Consider the following 16,883-nt stretch of genomic DNA (forward strand, 5'->3'; position numbering starts at 1 on the left):
AATGAAGCCAGGCCGCGAGCCACACCCACACCAGACCATGTGATGGAGGTTACCAGGTGCAAAAGAGTGTTAGAATGCCAGGTAAAGGCAAACGCACTAAAATTTACCGCAGTATACATGCTTGGCATTTGTGGGAAGCTTGGCTGCGAGTTGAATTATATCACCTTCAGACCGTGTTCACACCACAGTTAGAGCAGTGGTTAGGACCCCTTGCCATGCTGAGAACCGTGACGTGGTGCATGATGGGCTCCGATATCTCCATGACTGGAATATAGTGGCAAAAGTCTCAGCTTTTAATACCTGCATTTATGTCTTGCCAGCATAGTCAGTGTTATATCTGTTTGGTGCATTCTCTCTGTGTGTTCTATATGATTGCTACATTCTGTGTAGTTTGCTCTTGTGGTGCATGTGGACCGCGCCGACATCCTCCATTGTATGCATATTTTGCTGGGGTTAGTCGATTACTGCGGTCCACATGCGGTCAGGCTGCTCCCCCAATAAAAGACACGCCACAGTGTCAGGGGCTGAGCAGCTCCTCCAGAATTGCTACTATATTTTTTTTGTTTTTCTCTTTCTGCCTTGCTAGATTTGAGTGCGTTTGCCTTTACCTGGCATTCTAACACTCTTTTGCACCTGGTAACCTCCATCACATGGTCTGGTGTGGGTGTGGCTCGCGGCCTGGCTTAATTCACATTGCACAACCGCAGTATTCATGCTGGGCACTTGTGTGGAGCTTGGCTGCGAGCTGAATTACATCATCTTCAGACCGTGTTCACACCATAGTTAGAGCAGCGGTTAGGACCCCTTGCCATGCTGAGAACCGTGACGTGGTGCATGATGGGCTCCGATATCTCCATGACTGGAATATATTGGCAAAAGTCTCAGCTTTTAATACCTGCATTTATGTATTGCCAGCATAGTCAGTGTTATATCTGTTTGGTGCATTCTCTCTCTGCGTTTTATTTGATATAAATCTAGCAGAACAATGGGGAGATCTCTGGATCCATGTGAGGTACAGGGCTGGTTCTAGCTTTGTTAGAGGTTGCCATGTGTTATATGAGGTCTGATTTTCATTTTTTACATTAGTCATGGGATAACCCCTTTAAACAATATCACAGTTGTCATAGCTAGGCTATGTTCACATCTCAATCCCAGACTGTATCATATGGTAGACTGCAGACAACTGACACACCTCACACAAACTCCTGTCTCTCTGCCTGGAAAAACGACACTAACAGCCAAATTTTTGTGGGTGAAAGGTCGGTCACAGCTTTATTCTTATTCATTATTTTAGACTCAATCCTTTAAGAATAACCATCAACTTGTCACGGCCATGGTCATGACCGTGACTCCTTAACCGCAAGCGGTTGCCTGCGGTTTGTTTTTGGTTGTTCAACCACAGGTGAGGGCTGCTTGTGTGTTGCCTCACTTGTGGTTGCCGCGGGCAACAAGTGTTTGGAGTTTGTCGCAGATAGCAGCCTGAGCTGGTGCTAGCCATAGAAGGCTGTATACTAGTACAATGTTAATGACGGATATATGCAAAGGTCCTTAACATAACAAAAGTATCTCTTACCTTCTCTATGTCATAGTGAAGACCTCTTATTGCAAAGCCTGGGATATAATCATACTTCCTAATTCCTTCTGGATACTGCAGACCATGCAATAAAAATAATGAAATCAACGTTAAAGCTTTCAATGATAATAAAAATTGTGCAACCGATCCCTAAACTATATGCTAAGCTCGAAGATATAAAACAATGAAAAGGGTTAAACGGTGTATAAGGGGTTGTTAGGGTCGAAGCAATTAAACTAGCTAAAACGAAAAGCTGCCCCAAGTCACCAGCTGAGCTGTCTTGTTTTTACAGTGTTGGCTACGTGACTACTATTTACAGTGGCGGTCACAGTGAGACAGCCATTTTACATATGAGGACATACGGATATCACAGAAGGACCTCAATCTAGGAGCCAGAATGGAGAGTGATAAAGAATGGCTCCAACCCTGGCGGACCCAGGCTAGCTGTGCATTATATGTACTGACAATGTCAGGAGTGCGGGAAGTGGGTGATGTCAGTGTGAGGGATAACACAGTACAACGTCACCCACCGCTAAGTGGACAGGAGGAGAAAAAAAAGGGGATGATTGGGAAAGGGTAGGGGAGGAGGTGAGCGCCACTCTGTCAGCAATAACGGATAACTGAAATGGGTCACGGTCCAGTTAGGCAGGTACAAAGAACAATGACATAAGTGGTAAAATATAAGAATAACGATAGTTATTGTAGGAATATAAAATAGTATAGTAGGATATAATATCATAAATTTTTTTATGTATGTCAGACTTAATAGAATATAAAATAATTGAAAGTTGATAAAATATTCATGCACTCACTTCACTAGGGGGGTGGGCATCAGGATAAGCACATAGCACCTGTGATCTAGACCCCCCCCCCGGCCAGGATCGCATGTAGAGTGGTGGTGACAGATGGCAGCACAACGTGGAGGCTTCAGGTCAATCAATTTATTCAGCAAGGATATGTGGCTCAACACGTTTCGGGGACAGAAGTTCCCCTTCCTCAGGAGCAAATGCAGAATATACATCTTACAGGTGCATACATATTTATACATGTGCCAATTGATGGAAAATTGCGTTATTCACGCCATTCGTACTGGAAACAGAAGTGACGTCACATGCGCCCATATCACCGGCTGGGTCTCTTACCATAGTGGGATGGGACAGTTAGATCAGCAGGGACACAGTGCGCTCTCGTCCCGACACGTCACTTCCGTTTCGTGCTCACCCAGACCGGAAGTGGGAGGTTTAAAGGGAGTCTGTCACCACTATATGACCATATACAGCGCTCACATGACGCGGTAGCACACCTATACAGAATTCTAACGGTACGTTTGTTATTTTCTTTAGACATCCAGAAGCAGGAAAAACGACGTTTATTTCATATGCAAATGAGCACTCGCAAGTGCCCAGGGGCGGCGTTCCGTGTGTAGGTGTCCAGGCTGCTCTGCCTTTTTAACCGTTACTCCTCCCCCAGCCTCTTCCTTTGCCTGCCCTCCTATTCCCTTGTATCATCCCTAGGTCTGGCCGAGATCCCGCGCACTGCTTCGCCGGCTGGCGCATGCGCACTGGTTGAATTGATGCCGTACCCAAAATGGGCATTGCAGTGTGCATGCCCCGGCCCGGCAAAGCAGTGCGCAGGCGCGGGATCTCGGCCGGACCTAGGGATGATACAAGAGCAGCATTCTGAATGAAAATAATTGGAACCTGTCTTTCACGCTTGAAAAACATCCAAAAGAAGCAGTCTTTCTTGATCTCCAACTCATTATAGTAGATAACCATATGGTCACCAGAACACATTTCAAACATGTCCACACGAATAGCTACCTAGACTTTAATAGCTGTCACCATCGTCGTTGGAAGAACAATATACCATACAGCCAGATGAGAAGGCTGAGAAGGAACTGCTCGGATAATACGATACTTGACCAACAATTAGATTTGGTAGGAAAAAGATTTCTTGAGAAAGGGTACCCAAAAAATCTTAACGATTCTAAAAAGAGAACCTTAGCAGCAAGCCAAAGAGAGAGCTTGGCAAAGAAGAAATAAGACGAACCAATCAACTCCAACAACTTTCACTCGTTACAATACGAAACACACAGCGGGAATGACCCCCCCCCCAAGTCCCCAACTTAATCTTTAGGAGGGCAAAAACTTTGAAAGAGACCCTAACACCATCTTGCACGAAATTAGACAAACTACCATTTTCTAATGCCCCCAAAACCGACTGCAAAATAGGATCCTTTAGGTGCGGTAAGTCTAGATGCAAGTGTTGCGCCACGATCTCCCATAATACTAAGGAAGTGATAGTCACCACCCTAAAAGACCCCATCCGCTTAAGACACGGTACAAACTGCAATACTTCATATGTAATATACCTGCTGCACTGCTCTTGCACTATTTACAATGTGGGACGCACCACCCAAACGTTGCGGGAATGCATGAATGAACATAGAACCAATATAAATAGAAATGTCCCCACCCATAGTGTATCCCGCCACTTCCTCACACATCATCACGGGGACCCCAGTTCCCTCAAAGTAACTCCCCTCGAATGGGTGCCCCACTCATACCAGACACTGTGCCGCAAAGAAATGTTCTGGATCTATAATCTCAATACTCTAGTTCCCTTTGGCCTTAATGAATCACTAGAGTACGTCAATTATTAAAAGATCTAGGAAGGAATACATAAAACAGAGTTCCGATGAGGCCCCATAAGGGACACACAACTTCCAATGCATTTTGAAGTCCTCCCTCCAGGGATTCTCATGAGGATGGCGTAATTTCACCCTGATTGAGCTTGAGTTTATGAACTCCTTTATATACTAGAACAGGTGGAGCGAGATAACATACCCACCACACACAAACATACAATGAACATTTATAGCCTATAAACTGGTGGGATGGCCATTTTTACCCTTGGCGAACCACAAGAATATTAATAAGGGTGTACGACCACTAATATATATTTCTACATAGGGCCTCCCTCTTAAACAAGGGCATAACTACCTAGATGCCATTGGTCCACCAAATTTCATGGGTGCACTGACATATAGATATAGGTAATTTTTTCCTAAAACAGTGTTACAGGTACAGTTGTAGGCATGGGGTGATTATTGTCCCCAAACCTTTGACCATTTTTATTTTTATTTAGGTTTCAATATTTTTATTTATTCATTCAAGAAAAGTAGGAAAATCCAGCTCAGGGATGGTGGAAAAAATTGTAGCTTTATTGCAGCATAAAATCTTCGACAAAAACAGGAATAGTTCGGTTACGCGTTTCAGACCACAAAAATATCGGTCCTTCCTCATGATATGTCATAGGGAAGGACCGATATTTGTTTGTGGTCTGAAACGCGTAACCAAACTATTCCTGTTTTTGTCAAAGATTTTATGCCGCAATAAAGCTACAATTTTTTCCGCCAACCCTGAGCTGGATTTCCCTACTTTTCTTGAATCTACTATTACGCATCCAGGTGCGTCATCTGTGCTCGGCTGGTGAAGGGGAAGGCGAGAGCTCCTGTGTGCTTTGTGTGATTTTTTTAATTTCTGTTTCAATATTTATTATTACTTTTATTATTATTAGTATCATTTTCCATTTTCTACGTGATATGGTTATTTTTTATGTTATATGATCCTGTATCATGATCCTGTATTTATTTTTGGATTGATTTTATCATTGACATTAACATAATTGATTTTATGGAGAAAATACGAATAGTGGTGAGAATATTTTATGATTCTTCACCATGAGCCTAGTCTTACCATTCTTCCCTCTAATGTTGTACCTCATATTTCACATTTTTGGGTCGGATTTAGACAGTTTCAGCCATTGTCCCACTCTCTCCTCCTATCGGGAAGGATTTTAGCCACAAGTCTGACTCTGCTATGCATTTTCCGGCGGGTGAAACGCAGTCTTGCGTTCCACAGTCAGCTGGGCCAACTTAAACCTCCCACTTCCGGTCTGGGTGAGCACATAACGGTCCCATCTCAATATGGTAGGAAGAGACACTGCCGGTGGGTGATATGGGCGATGTCCTTCCGATACATGTCTATTCAGTTTACAGCACTGTTTTTACCATATATTACAATGAGAGGACTCGTGCGTTCCACCATGGTACGCATGTGACGTCACTTCTGTTTCCGGTACGAATAACGCCATTTTCCATCAATTGGCACATGTATAAATATGTATGCACCTGTAAGATGTATATTCTGCATTTTCTTCTGAGGAAGGGGAACTTCTGTCCCCGAAACGCATTGAGCCACATATCCTTGCTGAATAAAGTGATTGACCTGAAGCCTCCACGTTGTGCTGCCATCTGTCACCACCACTCTACATGCGATCCTGGCCCGGGGGGGGGGGGGGGGGGTCTAGATCACAGGTGGTATGTGCTTATCCTGATGCCCATCCCCCTAGTGAAGTGAGTGCATGAATATTTTATCAACTTTCAATGATTTTATATTCTATTAAGTCTGACATACATTAATGTTTTTATACGATTACATCCTACTATACTATTTTATATTCCTACAATAGTGCGATTACGGTTGCCCAGCACTACGCTCACTCCTGGGCACCGAGGGACAATCCGTACTTAGTGATATCCACATACTATCGTTATTCTTATATTTTACCACTTATGCCATTGTTCTTTGTACCTGCCTAACTAGACCGTGACCCATTTCAGTTATCCGTTATTGCTGACAGAGTGGCGCTCATCTCCTCCCCTACCCTTTCCCAATCCTCCCCCTTTTTTTTTTTCCCTACTGTCCACTTAGCGGTGGGTGAGTGTTCTAGGTCTTTCAGAACACTTCTTTCAGAGCCGCCTTCCGGAATTCCACTTTAATTCACCTCCTCATATTTTAGCCCACATCCATGTCGGCGCCCAGCTTTATTTCATCCTTCGGTGGGATTTGGTGTTCCCTCTAGGTTTGAAGTAACTTCCTCCCCTTTTTTCTCTCTACTCCTACATTATAAGTACTGCGATCCATGCTGGATGGTACACATGACAGCAGCCTACTGAAGGTCAAAGAAGCCTGACCCCCAGTGATGCGCCATCTTCCAAGGGGTTGTCTTGTGATAATTCATTTAAAACTCTGCTCCACAATGGGAAGACTTCTATCAGGAACTCCACCGTCTGATGGGGTCATTTGAAACTCACAACTTTTTTCCATTAGGCTGCTGCTCTGTCCCTAGCTCATATTTTAAAAGGCAACTTGGCTTCTACAGATTGGCTCTAGTCCATGAGCACAAGTCCATCGAAAGTTCATATCCAGAAGATTATCAGGTCAAGGACATCAAATACTGACATAAACGGGCATCAATAAGAGTGGGTCATGGTTTTCCTTAAACTTTGCAATTTCTGACTACTTTGTTCAGATCGAACGTTCTCCTGTTCAGGTGGGCATGGGGTAATGAAATGAGTACCATGAAAAACAGCTTCATTACACAATATATGCCAGTGGCAACTGAAGAATATCTTGATATGGAGCCCATGGAACATACGGAGGTCACGTTCTCTGGATAGATTTTCATTCAACGGAAATGGACACAGCAGAATTCATGTTCTAAGATTAACACTGTCCATGAGCTAGACATTTAGCCCCGGCCCGACAATTTCCTGCTTACAGCGCTGCCTTCACAGTCACAGCTCCGAAGCCAAAGCTCTGCCCTTGACCTGCTAAATGGAGCAGGAAATTCTCAGGTCCAGCCCTGACAATCTAGTGGTAGGTGGGTGCTTCTTTCCCTGAGGGAACGGCCCCTTACAGGTGAAGTCCTGCCGATGAGACAAATTGATTCAATCATCTCTACTTTCAAACAATACCAGGATTGAAGCGTTCGCTCTTCTACACTGGACGAAATAGAGTCTTTAGAAATAGAGTCAACAGTGAAAGCAGCTGAAACCTGCAAGAACAGGCCCCATATCTCTAGCTTCTACACAGCCTGAGATATGAAGGGTTGAACATCCTTGCTCATGCGTGTAACAGCGGCTGCACATGTGGCCCAGCCTGTAACTACACCGACACACAGAGCTGGTCCTCAGTATACAGCCTATAGCTCTCCTGGCAGGTCTACCCTTCAGCACATAGCAGTCACCTTGTACTGTTGTATCAAGATGTCCCTGGCGGTAGTGAATATCTTCTTATGTAACATATCTGAATACTGCGCCAGAGTATAATCATAATCAAATCCATAGATCTCAATGTCTCCCAGACAGATCTCATTGTTGGCGCATATGGTTGCTGGAGTCAGCAGATTGCATACACCGGGAGGGAGAAGATCTGCAAAATAACAATAAAATAGGTTACTAGTTGTTTTCTACCTACAGCTGATCACATGCATCCTAATAGAGTTGGTAACAGACCTGGCTGCAGATCCCAGCAAAGCAACACAAGGGCCTTACATTCCCACATATGGTACAAATGGGCAAATCTGATGGGAAGATCCAGTGGAAGGATTTGCCAGAATACAGTAACCTCTTATGCTTACCATAACCACATTGGTTGCTACTGATTATTAGCGTTTTTCATCCCCTTCACCATAATGGTCTATGGAACATCAGCTGTATTACACACAAATGACGTACATTTTTGTCATTTTGCATCAAAGGGCTTGTTACTACAAGACACTTACTAATGTATTGAGATTGTCCATGTTGCCGCCTTTGCTGGCTGGATTCATTTTTCCATCACATTATACACTGTTCGTATCAGTGCTTACGACCACCCTCCAATCCAGCAGCGGTGGATGTGCCTGCATACTATAGGAAAAAGTGATGGCCTATGTGTACTCCCATGGCCTCGAGCACCGGAGAGACTGGCGCCTTTTTTTTCTGGGTCTCCCCGTGTCAACATCTGGTTTAACATGAGGCACATGGCCACCGCAGGGACGTGTCAACCATGCGGTGCAAAACAAGGGCATCGGCTGTGTGAACTCTGCATTGCATGTGGACCTATTGACTTGAATGGATTTAAGATATAGAACATATGGCAAAAGATAGGACATGTCATATTTTGCAGAGTGGAGGCACGTACCGAAAAGGGCTTCAATGGGCTTCCAGGTTCACTTCAAATGATAAATGCCCCCGTGTGTTTTTTAATCACCTTTCTTTCTAAGACTGGTTGGCACACATCGTATGGCGGCATTTTTCACTGTGTCATTGGGGGGATGCGAAACAATGCATCAATTATAGCACAATATGAAAATGCTCCTATCTGCTGGAAAGCAAACACTGTGCCTATAGTAAGCTAAGCCAAAACCATACCAAAAAACTATGTTGACTTTTCCTCTTCAATATTTTTAGACAGACTAGACAAAAAAACTCAGACAAAACACAGTTGTCTCACTTAAATAAGGGTCCATTCACACGCAGTGGCGCACCTACAGGGGTGGTCCAGCGGGTCTAGAACAACCGACAATACTTTTTTTTTTAATCCTTCAGGGCCGCAACGCCGATCATCACAGGCGGCGCGGCCCTGGATGTAATTCCGGAAGCGGTCGGGGGGGGGGGGGGCAGTAGGAGATGAGCGCTCATCTCCATATCCATCTGTATCGCCATCCTTAGGACAGCGATACAGATGCCTGTGCTGCGGCAGGGGAGGGAGAGGTGTGTCCCTCCCCTGTTCTTCTGATAGGCCTCGGGCACTAATGCCTGCAGCCTATCAGTGGCCGGCTCAGGCGGCGGGACACAGGCCGGAAGAGGCCTGCATCACATCGCTGCTGATGGATCTTTTTTTTTTGGAGGGGGGGGAGCTGGCATCTGACAATTCTTACAGCCCCATTTTTTTGGGGGTGGCACTTCTTACTGGCACATTATGGGGGGGCACCATGGGGGAGAGGAGCACTATGGGGGCTCTAAAGGGGCTTTTTTTTTTTTTTACACATTATGGGGGGCACTATAGGGGAGAACGGCACTATGGGGCATCTGGTGGCACTATAGGGGCATTATTTGGGGGGCACCATGGGGGAGAGAGGAGCACTATGGGGGCTCTAAAGGGGCTTTTATTTTTTACACATTATGGGGGATACTATAGGGGAGAACGCCACTATGGGGCATCTAGTGGCACTATAGGGGCATTATTTGGTGGGCACCATGGGGGAGAGAGGAGCACTATGGGGGCTCTAAAGGGGCTTTTATTTTTTACACATTATGGGGGATACTATAGGGGAGAACGCCACTATGGGGCATCTAGTGGCACTATAGGGGCATTATTTGGTGGGCACCATGGGGGAGAGAGGAGCACTATGGGGGCTCTAAAGGGGCTTTTTTTTTTTTTACACATTATGGGGGCACTATAGGGGAGAATGGCACTAGGGGGCATCTGGTGGCACTATAGGGGCGGCATTATTTGGGGGCACTATGGGGAAGTGGGGGTTCTAAAGGGGCCTTTTTTCTTATTGGCACATGGGGGCATTATGGCATCTGGTGGCACTAAGGGGGCTTTTTTTTTTACTGGCACATTATGGGAGGCACTATGGAGGAGTGGAGCACTGTTGGAGCATATGGTGGCACTTCAAAGGGGCATTTTTTACTGGCACATTATGGGGGAGACCATGGGGAGAGGAGCACTATGGGGGCATCTGGGGGGTCTAAAGGGGCTTTTTTTATTGACACATTATGGGGGCACTATAGGGGAGAATGGCACTATGGGGCATCTGGTGGCACTATAGGGGCATTATTTGGGGCACTTTGGGGAAGTGGGGGCTCTAAAGGGGCCTTTATTCTTATTGACACATTATGGGGGGCACTATGGCATTTGGTGGCACTAAGGGGGCATTTTTTACTAGCACATTATGGGAGGCACTATAGGGGAGAGCGGCACTATGGGGGAGAGGAGCACTATTGGGGCATATAGTGGCACTTAGAAGGGGCATTTTTTACTGGCATATTATGGGGGACACTATGGGGAAGGGGGAGAGGAGCACTATGAGGGCATTTACTGGGGCACTATATAGGGGTATTTTATACTGGCATACATTATGGGGACATTAGCTCAACAGCGGGCACTAAGCTGGGGTATTTAATGTACTGCCATATTGTAGGGAGAATTATTAGTACTAGGAGGTATTATGCGGAGCTTTGCTACTACTGGGGGGCTATGAGGAACATGATTACTAGTATGGGCACTATAGGGGCATTATTACTACTAAGTGTGCTCTGGCAGAGAATTATTTCTATTTTGGGGAGCCCTGTTACTTTGGGGGGCACCCTGCCACAGTATCAGCTTAGCACAATAATTTTTGGGGGACATTATCTTTATACTATTAGTGTCTGGGCGCAGTTATTTTTTTAGAGCACTGTGTGCCAATAATTGTGGAAGGGGGCACTATCTGTGTGGTAGTAGTATTTCCAGGGGGACTGTTTCTGCAGTATAGTATTGGGGGTGGCAGGAAAGGGTGTTCAGAAGATGTGAAGATGATGGAAATGTGGGAAACTAATGTCTGTATGTCAATCTCTGCAGAGACGGGAGATGGCTGAAAAATCACCATGGCGGTCTGGTCTGAATGGAGAAGATAAAGAAAGAGAAAGTCTACAACAAAGGTGACATCACTGGATGTAAGAGGTATGTGGCGCTATGTAGGAGAGGAGATGCTCCGGCTCCTCCCCTGCCATTTGCAGAAGGAGGATTCAGAGCTGGGTGAGGACGGCCAAAGGGGGCAGCAGGCCACGGGCGGGTGGCAGATGGTGGGAGGAACCGCAAGCCTTGAGCAGGGTCTGGGGAGGGAGGAGAGCGGAGGAGCTTCCTGGCTGTAGCCTGCTGTTTATTGTATAATGTGAAGCAGGCAGTGCAGCCAGGACAGGCCTCCCCTCTCCGTATGATTTGTAGAGACAGGCCACAACTATAGAATGTCAGCGGTACAGTGTTTGTTGGGAGTGGCCTATTATATGTAGGAGGGGCTTTTAATAATGGGCGGGGCACGCCGCATTGTTCTGTTCCTGCAGGGCTTTTAGAATCGCCAAGTAAAAGAATCAGTGCAACACAGTACACCCCTTCCCGCATTTTTAAATATAAAGGAGGCTTTGAAAAATTGAATTAGCACAGCGCACTACACATGCCACATTTTTTTGCCTTTCGGACCCCCCCTAGACAAAATTCCTGGGTGCTCCCCTGTTCACACGTCCGCAAAATGGGTCTGCATCCATTCCGCAATTTTGCGGAACGGGTGCAGACCCATTCATTTTCAATGGGGCCGGAATGTGCTGTCCGCATCCGCGGATCCGTGCTTCCGTTTCCGCAAAAAAATAGAACAGGTCCTATTTTTGTCTGCAATTGAGGACAAGATTAGGGATTTTGGAAGTGTGAATGGACCCTAACTGCCATTTATCATGTAGAGAAATTTAATACAAAGCACTTACTAATGTATTGTGATTGTCTATATTGCCTCCTTTGCTGGCTGGATTCATTTTTCCATCACATTATACACTGCTCGTTTCCATGGTTACGACCACCCTGCAATCCAGCAGCAGCCGTCGTGCTTGCACACTACAGGAAAAGGCACCAGCCTATGTGCGCTCCTATGGTCCCGGCTACCAGAGAGGCTGGTGCTTTTTCCTATAGTATGCAAGCACGACCACCACTGCTGGCTTGCAGGGTGGTCGTACCCATGGAAACGAGCAGTGTATAATGTGGTGGAAAAATGAATCCAGCCAGCAAAGGAAGCAATATGGACAATCACAATACATTGTAAATGGCTTGATTTAACTTTCTCTACATGATAAATGCAACTTAGTCTACTTTCACACTGGCGTTTTGGCTTTCCGTTTCCGAGATCCGTTCAGGGCTCTCACAAGCGGTCCAAAACTGATCAGTTTTGCCCCAATTCTGAATGGATAAGGATCCGCTCAGAATGCATCAGTTTGCCTCTAATCAGTCTCCATTCCGCTTTGGAGGCGGACACCAAAATGCTAGTTGCAGCGTTTTGGTGTCCGTCTGACGAAACTGAGCCAAACGGATCCGTCCTGACACACATTGTAAGTCAATGGGGACGGATCTGTTTTCTATGACACAATAGAAAACGGATCCGTCCTCCATGGACTTTCAATGTTGATCAAGACAGATCTGTCTTGGCTATGTTAAAGATAATACAAACGGATCCGTTCTGAACTGATGCAGATGGTTGTATTATCTGAACGGATCCATCTGTGCAGATCCATGACGGATCCGCACCAAACGCGAGTGTGAAAGTAGCCTTAATTAAGTAAGGCTACTTTCACACTAGCGTTCGGGCGGATCCGTTCTGAACGGATCCGCTCATAATAATGCAGACGGAGGCTCCGTTCAGAACGGATCTGTCTGCATTAAAATGGCAAAAAAAAAGCTAAGTGTGAAAATAGCCTCGGACGGATCCGTCCAGACTTTCAATGTAAAGTCAATGGGGGACGGATCCGCTTGAAGATTGAGCCACATTGTGGCATCTTCAAACGGATCCGTCCCCATTGACTTACATTGTAAGTCTGGACGGATCCGCACGCCTCCGCACGGCCAGGCGGACACCCGAACGCTGCAAGCAGCGTTCAGCTGTCCGCCTGTCCGTGCGGAGGCGAGCGGAGCGGAGGCTGAACGCCGCCAGACTGATGCAGTCTGAGCGGATCCGCTCCATTCAGACTGCATCAGGGCTGGACGGCTGCGTTCGGGTCCGCTCGTGAGCTCCTTCAAACGGAGCTCACGAGCGGACCGACAAACGCTAGTGTGAAAGTAGCCTAAGTCAACCTATTTAAAAAATGATGCTGATTTTTCCTCTTCAATTTTTTCCAACAAACTTTAAAGGGGTTGTCCGGGATCAAATTTTTTTTTTTTTAAACTGCTTACTCACTGTTAGTAGCCAAATCTATCTTCCTAAGATGTTTTTAGGTAGCTTTTGCACTGCTGCATGGCTCCTACAGTCCCCAGCAGACTGTGTACATACATGTTTATGTATGCCATCACTTCCTGCTGCAGTGCATTGTGGCTCCCAGTGCAGATCAGCAGCTCCTGGTTTCTACAGTGTAAGATCACCTCCCTGCACCCGCCCCCCTCATACATATTCAGCCTCCTCCATAGATCCGCCCCCTCTTTCATATTCCTCCCCCATAAACTCCTCCTTGCTCTGTCTCTTGCATGTCATGTGCTCAGTGTTTGCAGACAGTGAACTAACACACAGGGAGCAGCTCCATCTTTCCACAATGGTAGATCATTTTTATGCTTGTGCTAGTTACTCATGGTATACAACCTTAGGGATAGCAGACTGCAACAAACTATAAGGGCCACACTCCCACATCAATCCATAAACATCGCTGACAGCGTCACACTATAAGGGCCACGCTCCCACATCTATCCATAAACATCGCTGACAGCGTCACACTATAAGGGCCACGCTCCCGCATCTATCCATAAACATCGCTGACAGCGTCACACTATAAGGGCCACGCTCCCACATCTATCCATAAACATCGCTGACAGCATCACACTATAAGGGCCACGCTCCCACATCTATCCATAAACATCGCTGACAGCGTCACACTATAAGGGCCACACTCCTACATCAATCCATAAACATCGCTGACAGCGTCACACTATAAGGGCCACGCTCCCGCATCTATCCATAAACATCGCTGACAGCGTCACACTATAAGGGCCACACTCCTACATCAATCCATAAACATCGCTGACAGCGTCACACTATAAGGGCCACGCTCCTACATCAATCCATAAACATCGCTGACAGCGTCCCACTGTAAGGGCCACACTCCTACATCAATCCATAAACATCGCTGACAGCGTCACACTATAAGGGCCACACTCCTACATCAATCCATAAACATCGCTGACAGCGTCCCACTGTAAGGGCCACACTCCTACATCAATCCATAAACATCGCTGACAGCGTCACACTATAAGGGCCACGCTCCTACATCAATCCATAAACATCGCTGACAGCGTCACACTATAAGGGCCACGCTCCCGCATCTATCCATAAACATCGCTGACAGCGTCACACTATAAGGGCCACACTCCTACATCAATCCATAAACATCGCTGACAGCGTCACACTATAAGGGCCACGCTCCGACATCTATCCATAAACATCGCTGACAGCGTCACAATAAGGGCCACGCTCCCACATTTATCCATAAATATCGCTGACAGCGTCACACTAAGGGCCACGCTCACATATAGATCCCAAAACATGACTGAGAGCTTTACACAATTATAGCAGCTTTGAAACAAAAAAATATTGTTTTAGTGTGTCCATAGTCGGAGAGCCACCGTTTTTTTTATTTTTTGACCGATTGTCTTAGTTAGGCTCCTTTCACACCTGCGTTCAGGTGTCCGCTCGTGAGTTCCGTTTGAAGGGGCTCACAAGCGGCCCTGAACGCAGCCGTCTGGCCCTAATGCATTCTCAGTGGAGGCGGATCCACTGAGAATGCATCCGCCTGCCAGCGCTCAGCCTCCGCTCCGCTCAGTGAGCGGACACCTGAACGCTGCTTGCAGCGTTCGGGTGTCCGCCTGGCCGTGCGGAGGCGAGCGGATCCGTCCAGACTTATAATGGAAGTCAATGGGGACGGATCCGCTTGAAGATGACACCATATGGCTCAATATTCAAGCGGATCCGTCCCCCATTGACTTTCAATGTAAAGTCTGAACGGATCCGCTCAGGCTACTTTCACACTTAGAAAATTTTCGAAGTTATAATGCAGACGGATCCGTTCTGAACGGATGCAAACGTCTGCATTAATATGAGCGGATCCGTCTGATGAAACATCAGACGGACCGGCTCCGAACGCTAGTGTGAAAATAGCCTTAGGGATTCATTTTTTGCGGGTTGAGGTGACGGTGCGCCCCCCCTCAATATAATAAGCATTGGTGGCGCAGTGCGCCCCCCCTCAATATAATAAGCATTGGTGGCGCAGTGCGCCCCCCTCAATATAATAAGCATTGGTGGCGCAGTGCGCCCCCCCACAATATAATAAGCATTGGTGGCACAGTGCGCCCCCCCTCAATATAATAAGCATTGGTGGCGCAGTGCGCCCCCCTCAATATAATAAGCATTGGTGGCGCAGTGCGCCCCCACCTCAATATAATAAGCATTGGTGGCGCAGTGCGCCCCCACCTCAATATAATAAGCATTGGTGGCGCAGTGCGCCCCCACCTCAATATAATAAACATTGGTGGCGCAGTGCACCCCCCCCCCCTCAATATAATAAGCATTGGTGGCGCAGTGAGCAGTGCCAATGAGGGTTAAAAAAAAAAAAATTAACTCACCTCCTCCAATTGATCGTCTCCTGTACTTTCTTCAGGACCTGGCAAAGGACCTGTGGTGACATCACTGTGCTCATCACATGATACATCACCATGGTAATGGACCATGTGATGAGCTCAGTGACATCACCACAGGTCCTGAAGAATGAACAGGAGACCGGCAGCTACGCGATCAACTGGAGGAGGTGAGTTAATTTTCTTTTATTATTTTTAACCCTCATTGGCACTTCTCACTGAGCCACCAATGTTTATTATACTGGGGGAGGGGGGCGCACTGTGCCACCAATGTTATTTATACTGGTGGGGGGGGGCGCACTGTACCACCAACGCGGGTGCCGGAATCAAATAGCCGACACCCGAGCTTTGTGACAGGGAGCTGATCAGCGACAGTTAACCCCTCAGGTACCGCACCTGAAGGGTTAACTCAACTGCAGCTGATCGCAGCTCCCTGTCATAGAGGTCGGGTGCAGGCTATTTGATTCCGGCACCCGCCTCCTGTATTTGTATTACAGCTCAGTTTTCTTCATTGGTGGCGCATTTTGGTCGCCATCTGGAGCCCTGACTAAGGCTAATCAGACCTCAGGGTCTGATTAGCCTTAGGTCCATAGCAACCAGGACGCCTTTGTTAGGCGTCCAGTTGCCATGGCAACGATCTGCCGCTGCAATCGCAGCAGCAGGGGCGCGATGGTAGAGAGAGGGAGCTCCCTCCTTCTCAACCACATGGATCTGGATGCCGCGCACCTGTTACAGAGTGTTAGCTGTTACAGTTACAGCTAACGCTCTCTGCTGATGGCAGCGGCTCCGTTCCTGAGCCGCTGCCATCAATATCTGCACCACAAGGAGCGGACGCATGGGGGGGGGGGGCGGCGGCATTTGTTATATATGGGACAATGGGGGCAGAAAGGAGTGGAGCATTTTAGGGGAGGCACTTTATTTCACTTTGACGTCACCGGACTGGAGGGGCGGAGCTTAGCGCAATCTTGGCCAGGAGAGTTACTGCCCCTCCTAGACTTTTGAATAATTAATTAGGCTGTCAGTGACGTCACCGGGCTCCCGGAGCAGCGGAAGAGGAA

At 47.0% G+C, this 16,883-nt stretch overlaps 1 protein-coding gene across 1 annotated transcript in view; it reads right to left on the reverse strand.

Annotated features, from left to right (window-relative positions):
• The window catches only part of NT5DC2 (5'-nucleotidase domain containing 2), a 62,815-nt gene that overhangs the window by 40,334 nt on the left and 5,598 nt on the right, over window positions 1-16,883 (reverse strand). The window contains exons 2-3 of the mRNA XM_044301233.1: window positions 7,667-7,851; window positions 1,574-1,648 (exon numbers count right to left, since the gene is read on the reverse strand). Of these exons, the coding sequence (XP_044157168.1) occupies window positions 1,574-1,648; window positions 7,667-7,851 (260 nt within the window). The remainder of the gene's footprint in view (window positions 1-1,573; window positions 1,649-7,666; window positions 7,852-16,883) is intronic.

Source organism: Bufo gargarizans, chromosome 7 (assembly GCF_014858855.1).
Source record: "Bufo gargarizans isolate SCDJY-AF-19 chromosome 7, ASM1485885v1, whole genome shotgun sequence".
Lineage (NCBI taxonomy): Eukaryota > Metazoa > Chordata > Amphibia > Anura > Bufonidae > Bufo > Bufo gargarizans.